At 39.9% G+C, this 17,882-nt stretch overlaps 2 protein-coding genes across 2 annotated transcripts; one reads left to right on the forward strand and one right to left on the reverse strand.

The window, feature by feature from the left end:
* Positions 1-3,515: 3,515 nt before the first annotated feature.
* tipin (timeless interacting protein) lies at positions 3,516-6,913 on the reverse strand. Its single transcript, XM_072464645.1, has 7 exons — positions 6,843-6,913; positions 5,989-6,115; positions 5,819-5,915; positions 4,985-5,060; positions 4,789-4,911; positions 4,488-4,551; positions 3,516-3,805 (listed from the first exon to the last, which is right to left on the reverse strand). Exons 2-7 carry the CDS (start codon positions 6,089-6,091, stop codon positions 3,516-3,518), a joined length of 753 nt encoding a protein of 250 aa, XP_072320746.1. The 5' UTR covers positions 6,092-6,115; positions 6,843-6,913.
* A 2,573-nt stretch (positions 6,914-9,486) lies between these two features.
* On the forward strand, positions 9,487-13,298 carry LOC140381225 (uncharacterized). Its single transcript, XM_072465261.1, has 3 exons — positions 9,487-9,598; positions 10,089-10,202; positions 11,704-13,298. Exon 3 carries the CDS (start codon positions 11,726-11,728, stop codon positions 13,244-13,246), a length of 1,521 nt encoding a protein of 506 aa, XP_072321362.1. The 5' UTR covers positions 9,487-9,598; positions 10,089-10,202; positions 11,704-11,725; the 3' UTR covers positions 13,247-13,298.
* Positions 13,299-17,882: the final 4,584 nt, after the last annotated feature.

The following is a 17,882-nucleotide window of genomic DNA, read 5'->3' on the forward strand; positions in this document are numbered from 1 at the left end:
TACGTAATTTTTTTCGTCTCTCTCTGGACCCCTTCCCCCCCTCAAAAGACGAAAGACTAGCTTCACATGAAATGTTAACGCGTTGATAAAACGATAGTAGCTTGATAGACCCTGCTCACCTTTAGTCCCTGAACATCCTTTGGTATGTTTATCAGTAGAAGTTATGAATTCTACAAATAATGTCACCTGTTGCGCATGTTTGTTTACTCAATCCACATGGTCCACGGCGCGCCGTGGCCAGCGTGGGGAGCGGGGCGGGTGCTCCCTCGCACAGGCCACTGAGCGGCGTGATCACAACGCACCGTGCGCACGGGCCGCGGTGCTTCGTGCTCCTCCACCCCCCCCAGGATGAGAAATATTAGGTCTTTTCAGCTTCAACCCATTTTGAGATGATACCTTACTTATTATATAATTACTTAATTAACCCGAACCCAACAGAAACAGTAATGTTCCTATATTTAGGTTTGTCTGTTTGGTTTATCTTCATGCTTTATTACGCTGTATAATTAGGTTTCAAAATAAGGTCATGTGAAAAGATGTCTAAATGATTGGAAATCTTGCAAATATTGAAAAAATATTGAAAAAATATTGAAATAAAAATAGTTTCTTTGTTTGTTTTACAGCTTAACTTGTCACTCATTAATGAAATTGCAGATGCTTACCTTGACAACTATTTAACCTCAATGGTGACAGAATAGCCACCAGATTCTGTCTTGACTTGAGAGGCAAAATACAAAAAGAAGTTGCGATCCAAAGATGTCAGTTCTTGAGAAATTGCAGAAGATAATGAAAACCACCACTACCCGCTGTGGTGAACCTTCACCAAGCGCAATCCAGCAAAAAACGCTTTCAAAATGACTCGGAAAATAGAATTGTGAAAACAGATTGGAAAGAGATCAGGTGGGGCTACTAGAATTCTTTCTGTATCCAAATATTCATCCAAAGACGATCCTTCTGAAACTTGCAAAAGATAAAAATTTTTCCCAAAGACTCAAGTCACAATTTGGAAAATGGGAAGAGTTTGCTAAAGATATAGATGACTTTAAGAGCCACACATTGATGATAGAATTACTGTCGGAGAGCTGTACAACAAGCATAAATTTGGCATTTTGAGGTTCTACCTGAGCACCAGATTCACTGAAGACACAGCACACAGTGACACAGAAGAGTTCTACAAACCCTGGTGAGACACAGCAGACAGAAAACAATGAAGACCAATACAGTGAACCATGTGGTACTGTGGATTTAGAAGCCCTCATTGATCTAACTAATACAGAAACAATTCATCTCATCTTTGAAACTGATGACACAGATGTTTTTGTTGGAAATTCAACATCCAAAGCATTTGATCTTGATGACACGGTGCCACTTTTGCACTCTCAGACCACTGATGATTTCAACATCCTCACCCATTCAAACTGGACAGTTTCAAGCAATCGCAACACAGCTTGATGATAGCGAGTGTTTCCAGTGTTTCCTTTAAAATTGAGTTCTACCTCGGGCAATGTGCTGGATTAGACGACTATAGTTACTCCATTCCTACTAATATAGCTGGTGTGTAAAATTCACAAAAAAGTTACTGTTGAAAAATAATGCAGTTTTCATATTGTTCTTCCAGAATACTAGATAAGGTTTTATATGCAGTAAAAAGTTTGGCTCAGGATTTTGATACACCTCTACATCAGTGATGTTGCATTATTTATGCATTTGTTTTATGACTTTTTTATTTACTGAAAACAACACAATTGAGAATCGTTTGAAATGCCATCAAATAAGTAAACTTGTGCTGTTTTGTGAGTGCTAATGCTTGTCATATTTTAATACTAAAATAATCTATTTACAAAAGGTGCAATAATTTTTAATATTTCGTAAGCAATAAAGTGTGAGGTCTTCTATGAATCCTTGTGCTTTAGTCCAGTAATATGGTAATAGTGCAGCAAATCTGGTAATGCCGTCGTATGATTATTTTTTTTAAATATCCTATCATATTAGCTCATCATCATAGCTATTCTGGGGAACATTTATTAAAAAAAAAAATGTAAGCAAAATATTTAATATATTTATTAAACATGTCAGAAGGCACTTTAAAATCTGTTGTTGCTCTGAGCAGAACTTTTTCATCACAGCCCAAAACAACCGAGTCTCCAGACAATTGTCTGTGCTTCAAAAGCTTCAGGAACAGTTTCAGTTTGAATTGGGCTCATTTTAGTCAGGCTTCTGAGGACAAATAAGCCCCTTTGTTTGGTTTAAAGGGGTTAAATAATGCATAATGTTTAAGTAACAGTCAGGTTGTCTAGTTTTCAATCCACGACAAAAAGGCCAATCCTCGTTCTCGTTGGCCAGCCGGCCAAAATATGAAATAACGATGCAAGTGCCTTGTATCTGTGAAATACAAGAATAATGAATAATGTCCTCTTTAATTTACTTTGGTGGGCTGTAGATTTTTAGTTAAAACAACTGTGGCAAAGGTGTATTCTTAATTAAGGCGGGTTTAGCCCTGAAACTGTCCTGTTGTTTGTTGTAGACCAGATTTAGATCTTAGAAAACTAAAACATTTCTTTGGTGCAAAATGTTTGAGAACTAATGCTTTAGACAAAAGATTTTCAACACAAAACAATTATTTATTAAATATTCCCTGTAATAAACAACCGTAATGTTAAAGGAATGTGTGTGTGTATGAATGAATTTTGATAAAGAGATATAGACACACGCACGCACGCGCACACAGATACAGACAGACAGGCACTTTAGATTTTAGACTAAATGTAGTGATAAAATAAATGTACTCCTTCTTTTCACAGTTCTCTTCTGGTTCAAGGATAGGTCTTGGACTGGCCTAAGGTTTTTCGGGCTCTGGGGTTGACTCCACATGGTTCCTCCCGTCCTGGATTGGGATCTGGTTTTCCTGGGGCCGAGTCTTACTGCTGCTGCTCACCGGGTCCAGCACCTCTTGGATCTGGTCCTGGTCCTGGACTTGAGAAGGACTCGAGGCCGGTTCAGAAGAGACGTCAGTGGACTCTCTGGTCTGGGACTCCGGCCGCTCGGGCTCTCTGGTCTGGGACTCCGGCCGCTCGGGCTCTCTGGTCTGGGACTCCGGCCGCTCGGGCTCTCTGGTCTGGGACTCCGGCCGCTCGGGCTCTCTGGTCTGGGACTCCGGCCGCTCGGGCTCTCTGGTCTGGGACTCCGGCCGCTCGGGCTCTCTGGTCTGGGACTCCGGCCGCTCGGGCTCTCTGGTCTGGGACTCCGGCCGCTCGGGCTCTCTGGTCTGGGACTCCGGCCGCTCGGGCTCTCTGGTCTGGGACTCCGGCCGCTCGGGCTCTCTGGTCTCCGACTCTCTGGTCTGGGACTCTGAGGGATAAAACGGTGTCATGAACTTGTGTAGAACACATGTTAAATTAGACTACCAATATACATTTCTATTTTTCGGCTTCCAAAACATTAAAAGTAATCAAATTCAACTTAAGAATTACACTTGGTGAAAATATAAATATTTGAAACAACTAAAGTCTCATCGATTAGTTGCAGCCCTGGGAAACGGCCTCACCCTGTTGCTGTAGTTTGTGCTTTGCCAGTCGCCTCTCCAGAGCCTTGAGTCGGTTCTCTTCCATCCTCCTGCGCTGCTCCTCGGTCAGAGAGGGGGCCGAGGCAGGAGACGAGCCCAGGGACAGGTCCAGACCATGGGCCGCGGAGCCGCCAGGGGCCGGGGTGGAGTGGACCAGACGCAGGGGAGAAGTGCTCAGATGTTCTCCCACAAACGGGTCCGGGTCACCAAACATCTCCACGTCCGCCGGTGCCTCCTCGTCTCCTGAGAACGAGCACAGCGTAACATTTGAAGTCAGTGTCGATACTTAAGCTAAGGTGTAGACGCAGCAAAAAATAATCAAGTAACAGCAGAAGTTTGACAAAAAATAGTAAACGTTTTGAAGTACATGTTTGTTTTGAGAACTATAACAACTGAATCTATTATTTGTATATTTTTGTTTGCTCAGAGTTGGGACATACATTCAAACGGTAGAGAAAATAACTTTTTTAGACTTGTTAAAGTACAGATCCCGCTCTCAAATGTAGTAAAAGTAAAAAGTACTTTCGTACTATGTACTCTACGGAAGTGACTTTGCTGAATCAGCGGTTTGAATTTTAACCCCGGAAAAACATGTTTGAGCAGTTTTCATTACGTATTTCAAAGTATCCATTTGTTTTTGGCCTGTAGGCTTCATCGGACAATGCAGCGTGAAACGGTCATGAGAATGGGGACGGACATTCGGCCGATCCTGGAGCTGGAAACAAACTCATCTTTTAAAGTCTAAATTCAGTCTAAATTCAGAGGGTAAAATAAGATCTGAAACGCCCAGACTTGAGCGATCAACTGAGGATAGAAGCTGTTCCTGTCCCTTCTGTGGGCGGGACTTACAGTTAAAGAATCAAAAAGGAAAATCAGGAATGTCCCCAATAATGTTGTGCTGTTGGTAAAAGACAAAAGATCTCACCCTCTTTACTGGTGTAGTCGTCGTAGGTTAACGGCATGTCCAGTCGTATCCTCTTCAAACACGTCTGTCGCAAAAACATTCAGAAAGCGGGTCATTTCAAACACAAACTGAGCCACAGTTGCAGCATTTAAACAATAGAACTCCACCACATCGGCCTTGAAATTAGTCAATAAAACAAAGGGTTGACAGCCTACATTAGAGCTGCACGATTAATAAAAAAATAAAAGCAATATTTTTTCCCCAAACTGTGCAGCTCCGCCGTTAACAATATTGACATTTTGTTTAGCGTTTCCCGTCTGACCTGCACTTCTTTCTTGGCTCCGAGTCGCTCCACTTTGTTGATGAAATCCTCAAACTGGAGTTTAGGGAAAAGTCTGTGCGCCCAGTTCTCCATCCTCTTCATCAGCAAACGCAAGTCCTCCGCCTGAAACGCCAGCACCGGGTAAAACGCTTTGGAGTTTACCCTTTAAGCACGTTGAGCTACGGCACACACTCACCTCGTGGCCTTTGCCTTTGAACTGAACGTCGTTGAAGAGCGTTCGCAGAGCTGGTAATCCTCTGTTGGAGATGAGCCTAAAACGAGCCAGAAACAGTCAATTTTGCATTAAAGTTTAGCAAATGATGATGGAAAGTAAAGGTAAAGTATGTATGATTTAATATTATAGAGAACTCTTGACTAGGACCGTCAAGATTATTCGGTTAATTGATAATCGTGACGATTCAGGTCACAATATAATCATAAAAAAACATAATTGTGACTATTTTAGAAGCAAAATTAAGTATTTTTGGTTAAATCTATAGCCCCAAAAAAGAACCTACTGGTAAATGTATGTAAGGTTTATTTATCTGGCTATTATTGTCACATTTAACTTTATTTTGTCTTTGAGAAAGTTACATTTCATAAAGCCGCTCAAAAAATTGAGGAGCATGTTAGACCACGGGAATGAAAGAAAATTAAAGATTTCACTGTTCTTCGGTCACAGTCTCAATAATTGTGGATAAAAGTAAAATCGAGATGTTTTTTGTTTTTTCCACAATAATCGTAACACTAATTGTGGCAATTTAAAATACAGATATATGTATAAAAAGACATTCTTACAAGATTTTTTTAAATCTGACTCTTTATGTCACATTAACTTTACTTGATCAATCAGAAAGTTTGGTTTCATAAAGCTGGTCACAGACTAAAGGAGGAAAAGTGATCTCTTAGCCTGAACTGAGGATTTTAATGGTGTGGTTTCTTCTCACAATAATGGCAACACTGAAAACTGACATTGTGACGTTCCTAGTAACATAATGTTTGAGAAGGTGCTTAATGTTTGTGTTTTCACCTGTTTGAGTCGAGTTTGGGCTGTGGCCTCTTCACTGCTTTTCTCTTCGCCTCTGGCACGTCGGCCAGTCTAGACACGTCTTCATTTTCACCATCCCCTACAATACACGTACAACATTAATCAAATATAAGATAAGATATGAATACATAAAAAGTACAAATATGTCTCACCAAAAGGGTCTGCCAGGTCCTGTCCCGGCGACAGAGGTGGCGGCAGGGCATTGAACGGCTCATCCTCAATGTGGCTCTGATCGAACAAACCGTTGTCTTCCATTTGATCTTTGATTTTTGTGTTTTACTACAAAACACAGATGCTGTGATTCAGTGACATCACAGCAGAGTTGGAATGAGACGTGTGCAGGACAATGACTTTAGTTTATACAAAGACACAAAACAAAAACGTCATCAGATTTATCTGTTAACACATTCCAGATATTAAACCTAATTATTTGGTTATCTGATGATTTTTACTGGCGAGTCTTTAACATTAAACCTGCACAAGTGTGAACAATCAGAAAGAAATCAGATTACTCACATCAGCTGTAAAGTGGATGTTTACATGCACAACAAAATCTGATTATCTGATTTCTGGACCTTTAAGTAATTTTTAACGACATGCAAACTCTGGTGTAAGTAATCAGAAGGACCATGATCAGAAAGAAATCAAATGTTTTAGCAGTTTTCATATGATTCTAATAATCTTTTAATAACGCTCAAAATCTGATACTAAATATCGGCTGTTTACATGTAATTTCTGATAACTCCATAAATTAGAACAATGGTCAAATGTTTAGTGGTGCATGTGAACACATTATACATGTGTTGTGCATGTGAACATTGCCAGTGGTTCCGGTGCAATAGTAATAAAACTACTGTAATGAATGCAACAGTGCACGAGCGTAATGCTATAGTCAATCGGCATTGAGTTTACTAGTTCCAAATAACTATAGAAAGCTATGGAAAAGAGGAATGTATAATGTTAGCTCATCAAATCTAACTTTAAATCATAAAAGCCTAAGTTTTACCTGAAAAAGTAGACGAGCGGCAGCAACAGTGACGAATGTTCAAGGAAGGCGGCAAAACAACAGTCACTTCCGGCATTCTTCTTTGTGTGTTTTTTGGCAGGTGGCAACCAACGTTTATGTGCATTTCCGCCATCTACTGTGCTGGAGTGAGTATCTACAGTTTCTATATTCTCATCTTCTTCAAATCCGCTTTAACAGTTCTGTCTCCCTTAAGAACTTTAATAACGCCTTACATTCCCCCTCTGTACTTTTCAATATATTACTTAAAATAAACACTTCCTCTCTGTTCTTGACAAAATCCCTCTTTACGTCTTACCTACTGCAGCGATGACATGTTCCACTGTCTCAGTCTCTGCTCCACACGCAAAAAAATAACATCTCCATGGAGATAATGAACAAACACACCACCAGAAAAATACACCATTAGGTCGTCAACTTGTCAAAGCTCGTCAGGTCGCAAAAAGCTAAGCAGGGATGGATCTGGTTAGCCCTTGGATGGGAACTAAATTTTGCACTAAAGCTCCTGATAAACTCTATTTTTTAATTGACGAATAAAAATCTAAATACACTACAATATAAAGTGGCTTAACTGGGAAAATGCCTTCTGTCAAGCATCACAGCTGTAAGGGTTTTCTCCAGTGTGGACTCTCATGTGTGTTACTAACAGGGATGTCACGGTGTTAATTTGAGAGTCACGATTATCATGAGGAGAAATATCACGATTTTATGATTATCCACACTTATAAGCAAAAAGAAAGGAAACATTTATATTGTAGTTCTATAAAGTGCCTCTGAAAGGTTGGACGACTCATTGAACTAAAATGCAGTTAAGATAAACATATTTTGAATTTGGATAAAAATGATTAAAACCTTGTTACAGAAAAGCACATTTTTTAGGTTTATAATTTTACATCCTATTTGAAAATGATGATATCACACTAGGAAATTACCCAGAAAACAATGGACCAAAACTCATGTAATGTCACAATTATTTTTATTTGACAAATAAAAATATACAAAAGCACAGGAAGTGACATCACACAATGCTGTAATTTTCTACAGTTTTTGTATTGCTTTCGCCATAAAGACCTACTTGTTTGGTGTAAAACTATTATTTAAATGCACAACAGGTATAAATACACCAAATAAATTCCAAAAGAAAATCAGGCACTTTAAACTTGCAAATGCTTCTGTGAGAGGAAAATTTGGTTTTATAAACAATTTAATACAGCATATTAATTTAGAAATACAATATAATTGCCACAAATTGATCAAATAATATAAATGTTTGCTTATTGGCCTCTTGTCATTAAGCATTACCGGTATATCATTTATTAGTGAGATGAGCAGTGTTGTGCCTGAATATATATATTTTATTATGTACATATCATGCCGTTTAGTATTCAGTATTCAATGTTTTGTTGTCTGTGTTGCACCGAATCACCAGGACATGTTCCTATGTCTGTGAATTTTGTTTATCGACAAATGGCAATAAACCCTATTCTGAATCTGATTCTGATTCTGAAAACAACAATTTAAAAAAAATCTATTTTTGGACATTCAAAGATACTTTACATTTATTGCTGTTTTGGATATCAGCTCCAAAATATTAGTTCAGCCAATATCCTCTGGAGAAAGTAATTTTCATATATATATATATATATTGCAATGCTGTTATTAAGCACTGATATACATACATTTATTTATTTACTTTCCATCCATCCATCCATTTTCTACCGCTTGTTCCCTTTCGGGGTCACGGGTGACTGGAGCCTATCCCAGTGACTTCGGGCCTTAGGCGGGGTACATCCTGGACAGTGGCCAACTCGTCGCAGTGGCCAAGTATTTATTTACTTATGTAATGTAATGATTCAAACTTTTGTCAAGGCATTTTAAAAGCAAACATTATCTGCAGTTGGCCTCACTTCAATATTTCAATAAATAATATGTTACTGTGAAAATAATTTTGCGGTAATAATTTACATTTACATCCCCAATTGTAACAACAGCGAGTGATTGGAATAGTATTAGGGGGCCAACATTGTATCTCCCAAAAGTATTTTTTGTGGGGAAAAAACTAAACTTTTTTATATAAATTGCACATTCTTCTTGTTTTTATTACGAATTAAAAAAAAATTGACATTGTAGTTTGTTTGTTTGTTTGTTTTTTTACATCGAATTAATTTTTTTTTTTTATCGTAAATACTAGATTTGATTTAAAAAAATCGTAATAAAAACACAAAATAACCTGCATATGGCAGGGGCCTATACGTTTGAGAGTGTTATTGCCATAATGTTTGTATTTTTATATATTTGTAAAAAATAAATACAAATAAAAAAGAGAGATATCAATTTGGATTAAGACTTCCGCTTTAGCGAGATGAACAGCCAATCACGTGCTCCGCTTCTGCTCCCGTCCAATCAGATCGCAGAATATGAACATCTGGAGGATAAACAGAACAGATTTTGCAGGTCGAGTAGATCTTGTACTTACAACGGTAAGATTTGAAGGATTCCGGAGCCAATTTCATGTATTTTCCCTATTTATGTGTATGAAGTGACGTGACGCACTTCTATCTCAAGGACGAAAGCCACATTTAAACTTTGGCCTGGGCCATCAAAAACCTTTTGCCAAAACGTCTCAAAACAAAGGATTCCTCTGTGTGTCACATCCTCCAAGACCCCGTTTGTCCAGAGATTGATTACTGTGGTCAGGAGGGACCAGTGGACTTACAGAAATCACTCCAGCCTGAGCGGTGAGCTGTTTCAGGTAGTTAGCAGCTGGCTACATACTAGTGGCAATGCTAAAACGTTAGCCTACTTGCAGACAACTGTTACCTAGCAACCATACAGAAAACAAGAGTCGAAATCCAGATCCTGATTATATAATTCCTTTTTTGGGAAATAAGCACTTCCTCAATTGTATTTTGCTGTAAAATATATAGGTAAATTCACAAATGTTTAATCTGACCATTTCAATTAGGGATTAGACTCATTAACTAATTTTAGCTGCCCCTCATCTGTATTAAATATGATTGGCCTGTAGAATGTTGTGATGTCATCTCAAAACTGGCAATTCCCTTTTAGAGCTCACCACTATACTTCCTATAATTTGAAATTCCTTTTATTTTTCAAAATGTCTTCACAAACTAGTACTTACCGGAAATAGAAATGTGATTCCAACATATAATTTTTAAAATAATACATGATGTGAGTGAAATCCACTTTTATCTTTTTTTCTGACAGGAATGAGCCAAAACTTTAGAGGAAGTGAACCTTCAGACTCTGTTCTTTGGTCAAAGCTGTTCAAGGACTTTCTGCTGTCATTTCTGCATTTAACCTGCTCCTGCAGCATTGTCTGTAAGTATGACAGTCTTAAATCCAACAATCACCCAAACAATTAAACAATCTATTAGCCTTTTTGTCTCCTTTTTGGACATTTGAGCCTTTTTGAGTGGTTCATCTTAAAAAATATCAGCTTTCATGGAAAACAACAGGCCAGCTACAGTTTAGCCCTGATTTCTGATGAGACCATATGTTCTACTCGTTCCCTGAAATAAATTCAAATTAGGCTGAACACATTTCAAAGTTGGCATCGTAGAGGCTGAAACAATCAGAATGTGATTTTTAATCCATCAAACCACAGAAGACGCTGTAGCAGTAGCTCTCCACACTGCACTGTCCCACCTGGAGCAACAGCGTAGATATTTGCTCTATGCGTTTTATAAATATATATTATTATAGTTACTTTATTGAGAGCATCCTCCTCTGCATTTTTATATTTTTACTTTAAACCGTCATAGAACATAGAACATGACAAAGAGACTCAAAAAGTGACATTTTACCTCCCCTAATGTTAATGTCCATATTGTCCAGTGTCTCATTTGGTGCAAAGTCTTAGATAAGTACATTTCTAAATAATGTCTGCAGGTAATCTTTACCATTTTTCAAATTTCACTCCAGTCTTTCATCGTTCAGTTTGTTTCATATATTTTTTTGTAATGCTGTTACTTCAGGAACAAGCTCCGTGGGAAACAAAAGCGCCACAAGTCGTTCCGTGCGCTCCGCGCGCCACAGATTCACATGTTTTTAATTAGATATGTAAATTAAATGAATCATCGAAGCAATTAAATAATAATCAAAGCTTTTTTGTAATCAAATTATTCGATTTACTCGAGTAATCGTTGCAGCCCTACTTGCGACCCCCATTTTGTGAACCACGGTGCTAAAGGACTTCACACCTGCACATTCTTTTTTGAGCTGTTACAGTCAGGCAGACAATGTAGGTCCATAAGAACAAGGACAAACATTCACAAATAGTTTATACTTGACTGCTGTAACTTAATGCTACTAAATAGTGCAATAAAGGATCAATGCAATATTGACCAATGTATAATGTAGTGCAGTGTGTGTATGTTTTAATATCATTTAATGCTTTTTGTTGAATATTATCTGTGATGTACTGACCTTTTTATTTAATTGTTTCACTGTATGTTCAATGGTGTTGCAACATGTATTTGATTTTAGGTGAACTGGGAGATAAACATATCAGTTGCCAAACTGTTGAATGTAAACATGTTTGAATAACAGATCTCTAGGTCAAACTAGTTTGAAGCTGTCTGTCCTCACCCAAAGCCAGAGCTGACAGCCTGGAAGCAGTCAAGTCCTTTTCATTTCATAACTCACTGATGCTTGTAACTCTTATTTTTTCCATAACAACTCTTATTTTTTCCATAACAACACCACTCTCAACAGTGATTCAGGAATTTACAGTTAAACATGGCCACTTCAAACTCTTGTAAAGTTCTTAAGTTCTCTGATATTATTATCACTTAACGTCTTTTTTTTACCCTCATGGCAGATCTACAAAGTCCTTCGGGAGAATGGGGTTCACCTGTGACCAGTGTGGAAAGACATTGCTCAATCCTTCTACACTCAAACAACACTACAGAACTCACACAGGAGAAAGACTATATGAGTGTGACGTGTGTGGAGGCGGTTTTTCTAGAGCAAGTGATCTCAAAATACACACCAGAATCCACACTGGCGAAAAGCCCTTCAGCTGTGGTGTTTGTAAGAAGGAATTTTCACAGTTAAGCCACATAATATCACACACGAGAGTACACACTGGAGAAAAACCTTACAGCTGTGATGTCTGTAAGAAGGCATTTTCCCGTTCAAACAGCTTAGTATCACACATGAGAGTCCACAATGGAGAAAAACCTTACAGCTGTGATGTTTGTGAGAAGGCATTTTCCCATTCAAACAGCTTAGTATCACACATGAGAGCCCACACTAGAGAGAAACCTTACAGCTGTGATGTCTGTGAGAAGGCGTTTTCATGCTCAAGCGGCTTAGTAACACACAGGAGAGTCCACACTGGAGAAAAACCTTACAGCTGTGATGTTTGTGAGAAGACATTTTCCCAGTTAAGCCACTTAGTAACACACATGAGAGTCCACACTGGAGAGAAACCTTACAGCTGTGATGTTTGTGAGAAGGCATTTTCCAAATTAAGCCTCTTAGTAACACACATGAGAGCCCACACTGGAGAGAAACCTTACAGTTGTGAGGTTTGTGAGAAGGAATGTTCATGCTTAGATACTTTAGTAACACATATGAGAGTTCACACTGGAGAGAAACCTTACCGCTGTGAGGTTTGTGAGAAGGCATTTTCACGCTCAAGCAACTTAGTAACACACATGAGAGTCCACACTGGCAAAAAACCTTACAGCTGTGATGTTTGTAAGAAGGCATTTTCCAGGTTAGGCAGCTTAATATCACACATGAGAGTTCACAATGGAGAGAAACCTTACAGCTGTGGTGTTTGTGAGAAGACATTTTTCCACTCAAAAAGCTTAGTAACGCACATGAGAGGCCACACTGGAGAGAAACCTTACAGTTGTGATGTTTGTGAGAAGGCATTTTCACACTCAAGCCACTTGGTAACACACATGAGAGTCCACACTGGAGAAAAACCTTACAGCTGTGATGTTTGTGAGAAGGCATTTTACCAGTTAAGTCACTTAGTATCACACATGAGAGTCCACACTAGAGAAAAACCTTACAGCTGTGATGTTTGTGAGAAGGCATTTTCCCAGTCAAACTACTTAAAAGTACATATGAGAGTCCATACTGGAGAAAACCCATTTGTCTGTGAAGAGTGTGGGAAGGCTTTTAGATTTGGGTCGAGTTATTCTAGACATATGAAAATCTGTCGCTCTAAAGACCAAAACTGCAGCTCTGACCAGTGTGGAAGAGCTTTCAGAAAACCTGCTCATCTGAATGCCCATCATCTTGAACAAACTAAAGGAGATGGAGTTACTGTGGCTGGATCACGTGAAACCAAAATCAGACTCAGAAAGCTGGAGATCAGGCTTCAGAGAGTCCAGACCGAGAAGTGAAATCCTGTGTAGATCAGGCTCATACAATTGTCAGTTTTACTGGATTTAGATGTAGTTTTCTAAAATATGCGCTCTCTAGTTGTATGTAACACTTTTAACAGTATGCTTACTTTTTTTTTTATCATTATTTGGTTGGGACAGTTCATGTTATTGAACACGTTGGTTTGTAGCAATGGGAATCCTGCACTCACCATAGACAAGCATACAAGAGTCTTGAGACACAACAACAGTGCCCACTACTGGCCCCCTGTGGCACCGGGTGTTCTAGTGGTTTCCCATTCAAGGGCTAACCAGACCCATCCCCGCTTAACTTTTGAGACCTGACGAGATCGGGCTTTGACAAGTTGATGACCTAAAGGTGTATTGTGTACGTTTTCTGGTATTTGATTTTGTTCATCATCTGTTTGTCTCCATGGAGATGTTATTGTCTTGCTGGCATTAAATTTATTCTGCATTTATTCAATTACAAGTCTTTTAATTGCTAAATAATGTCAGACAGAGATAGTTCACAGTTCATGGAGTAAAGTTCACATTTTTAATGTGTGGTTTTTCACATTGTCAATGTGCTTTCCCATAGTTTATTTTGTAGCACCCTAAACAGACTCCCATAGAAACCTTACTCAGGCTTTGTAGCCTTATCTGATTTTAAGTTAACCTCACATGTCTCACGTCATTTGTATCTTGCTTGTATTATTTGAGAGAAAAAAATATTAATAAAGTGCACCTTGCAAAAAACTGTTTTGCCTCTTAAATATAACACGGACAATTGTTTTCATCAATTGCTGTAGTGTTTAAAACTATTTTTCTTCTTTAAAATTTACGTCACTTATTATGTCTGTATTGTTAATATAAAGTATGTTTGGGCACCATAAACTAACAACAGAAGTAAATTTGAATGTGATGAATCAAAAAATGATTGTATTTTGAAAAGAACACTTCTTGACAATCCTGGAAGTTACAGTTGTTTTGCCGCCTTCCCTGAACAGGCGGTGAACTGAATGTCCGCATTCGTCCCCTGTCCCCTCATTTACTAGATAGCCCTGCACTATTTAGCAGTCTATATAGTGCACTCAATCAGGGATTCAGACACCCAGCTTGCTATTGTCTCCTTGGCCTGGGTCACGTGACTCTGGAGACTCAGATAAAAATAGATCTATGTAATACATATTGGTCAAATCTGCCTGACATGCCCATATCTATTGACAAATAATCCCCATACAAATCATGGATCTCACATTCTACTACAAACAGACTGAATTATTGAACCTTTTGTTTGTGACTCGAGCTAAGGTAAGAGGCTAACGCTAGTAATTCTGCATCGTAACAGTTTATCTAAGATTGTTCTATTCATAGTCTCGAGTCAACAGTGCATTTAAACACATGAAGAAAAGTCATATGGTAAAAGAAATGAGCGAAGTTTGCCTAACAGTAATTTATTTAGAGTGCCTTAATGCAACCCTAAAGATCAACTGGTTTAAATTGTGGATTGAATATGACAACTTTATGGTATTGTATCCCTAACTTTATTTTTAACAAATTGGGTGGACTAAAACTTCTACTAGTATGTGATTTCGATATCAGTAAGCTTCCTGTGTCCTGTTCCATAAGCAAAATGTATTGTACTGGAACATTTTATATGTACTTCTCTCCGCATTCCACAATAATTTGGAATAACAGATATATTCTACTTCGTAACAAATCATAATTTTACTGGTTTGAAAGAAATATTTGGTCTATAGCACACCTCATGGACGATGATGGAAATTTACTTAATTACAATAATTTCTGCACAAAACATGAATTGAATCCCTCCTTTAGACTTTATGCATTTACACAGTTTTAAAAGTTTTGTGAAAGCACCTCCCATAATGCAGAGTATTATTGTAGTTATTGTGGTGTTGGCCATTTCGGTGTTAGGGTACGTACACACCGCAGACGCCTAAACGCGCCCGACGCAGAATTTGAGCGGGTGTACATTTGAAAGGTTTACGCAGTGAACGCGCGCTTTCAACGCTCCGGCCACTATACACAGGCGCGCGCAGGAGCTCTCTGCGCACATGCGCAGTAGAGGTGTTGTCGCATGAGCAGTGGAGTTGTCGGTGTGGCCTTTCATTGTGTAAAATGGCAGATAGAGCGTTGTTTTCACGTTTTTGGTTTTCAAAACTCACACGGAGGCGCCGGACTTATTTCTGTCTCTGTATTCCACCGTGAATACATCGTACAGCTCCTTTCTCCCACACACGGCCACAATCAGTCTTTCGTCTGCCATTGTTGACGAGCAAGGAAAAAGTGGCGCTTCTTGGGGAATTCCACGGGGAATACCCGAAATGCGAGGAGAAATATGTACGTACGTACTGTTACGACCACATGGCTCAACAACAGCCAAACAAAGAGGGAAGTCCACACAGCACTTACAATAATAATATTTTATTATAAATAATCAGGCCCTGACAAAAGAAACTAAGTATCAGTGTAGATGGCAACTAACTAAGTGTAGTGTGATATGTATCGTTGCAATGAAAATGTGCAAAAATAAACAGAAGTAAAACTGTGCTGCCACAAAGCACAGCAACCAGTCTTGGGGTGCGGCGAGAGAGAAGGAGACTGCTCCCACCAGCCTCCCTTATATCCAGGATGGCTCCACTCAGGCCAAACGATCCTCAGGTGTGTTAAGAGGGACCTGCAGTGGAGAGAAACACCTGGCAACCAGGAGAGGGCGTTGACTCCCACTGCTCAGGGAGCTGACACCCCTACAGAACCCCTAGGTTCGTAACACCCTTCCCATAAGACAGAGGCCACTTAAAGAGGCCTCTGCAAAAATACCAAACTTAAAGCAAAATTACTGGATACTATTGGTTTACCAATTAAACAAAATTTGAATAACGAAAACCCATTTAATTACTGGTAATTGTAAAGAAAATAAATAGGGGAACTACTTAAGCTAAGCTGGGTGGATGGCCCACCAATGCCCACTTGGGCCTCTGGTAGTCATCCAGTAGTTGTTCAATCTGTTGTGAACCCTGGGCACCATCCCAAACCACCTTGTCCAGCAACTCCTGGTACCTGGAGAGCAAATTAAGGAAACAAGAGATTAGGATGGGCCAGGGAAGCACTTGCAGGAAATGAACAGCTCACCGAGATCCCTCTGGGGCACGTGATAACGCATCAGCGATGACATTAAGATAAGATAAGATAAGATATTCCTTTATTGTCCCACATGGGGAAATTTCATTGGTGCAACGCAGGTAGATACAAAGGTAGATACAGAAGAACAGATCACTTATAGGAAGTATGAAAAACACACTGCGTATGTGCTTGATGCACAAGTTGTAGGGCTGTAAGAAGAGTGTCCACCGCATCAGACGCTGGCTGGGACTCTGCAGTGAATGGAGGAAGGTTAGGGGATTGTGGTCCGAATACACGACTACTTGTTGGACCCCACCTCCCACATAGACATCAAAATGTTGCAGACACTAGTGCCAATGCCTCTTTTTCTATTGTAGAATAGTTCAGTTGGTGTCAGTTGAACTTTTTAGAGAAGAACCCGACTGGCCTATCTACCCCCTGACTATCTGTCTGCATTAGGACACCCCCAGCCCCAACCTGGCTAGCATCCACCTGCAACTGGAACGGTTGATCCAGCCGAGGTGCGGACAGCACAGGAGCTGTGCTCAAAAGCAACTTCACTTGGTCAAAAGCCTGCTGACAGACGGGGGACCAGTCAAACTTGGCCTTCTGCTGTAACAGGCCGGTCAGTGGAGTAACCACTGTGGAGAAGTTGGGACAGAAGCATCTATAATAGCCAACCAGCCCCAAAAAACGTCTAAGTTCAGTTTTAGAGACGAGTGGTGGAAACTGATCAATTGCACGGACCTTGGCCTGTCTTGACCTGTCCTTGGCCCACTACCTTCCCCAAGTAGGTGACGGTTGCTCTTGCAAATTCACATTTTGCTAAATTTACTGTAAGGTTAGCAGTCTGGAGACGTCAAAACAGAGCATGGATCCAATTCATGTGCTGCTCCCAAGTGTCGCTGTAAACAACTACGTCATCTAGGTAAACAGCCACGCCCTCCAGACCTGCAACCACCTCATTCATGAGGCGCTGGAAGGTCGCGGGTGCATTTCAAAGCCCAAAACTCATGACTTTGTAAGAGTATAACCCAGATGGTGTGATGAAGGCGGAAATCTCCTGGGCACGGGGAGTCAGTGGGACCTGCCAGTAGCCTTTAAGGAGATCGAATTTACACAAACCTGGCGGACCCCACTGCATCCACGCAATCCTCCATCCTGGGTAGGGGAAATTAATCAGGCTTAGTCATGTCATTTACTTTTCTGTAGTCGGTACAAAACCGGTCAGTCATGTCTGGTTTTCCAACCAAGCTACACGGAGAGGCCCAACTGGAACTGGAAGGCAACGCCAGTCCATTATCAATCAAATACTGAACCTCAGAGTCCATGCGGCGGCACTTCTCCAGTGGTACCCGATAGAACCGCTGGTGAATCGGCTTTGCCTCCCCAACATCAATGTCATGCTGTATTAGAGAGGTACAGGAGTATCAGAAAACAAGGATGAGAAAGCAGCTAACAGCTCTGACAACTCCCTGCCTTGTTCCTCTGACAAAAGGCCAACTACATC

Source organism: Eucyclogobius newberryi, unplaced genomic scaffold (genome assembly GCF_026437365.1).
Source record: "Eucyclogobius newberryi isolate DKJ021-1_F unplaced genomic scaffold, fEucNew1.0.hap1 SCAF_5, whole genome shotgun sequence".
Taxonomy (NCBI): Eukaryota; Metazoa; Chordata; class Actinopteri; order Gobiiformes; family Gobiidae; genus Eucyclogobius; species Eucyclogobius newberryi.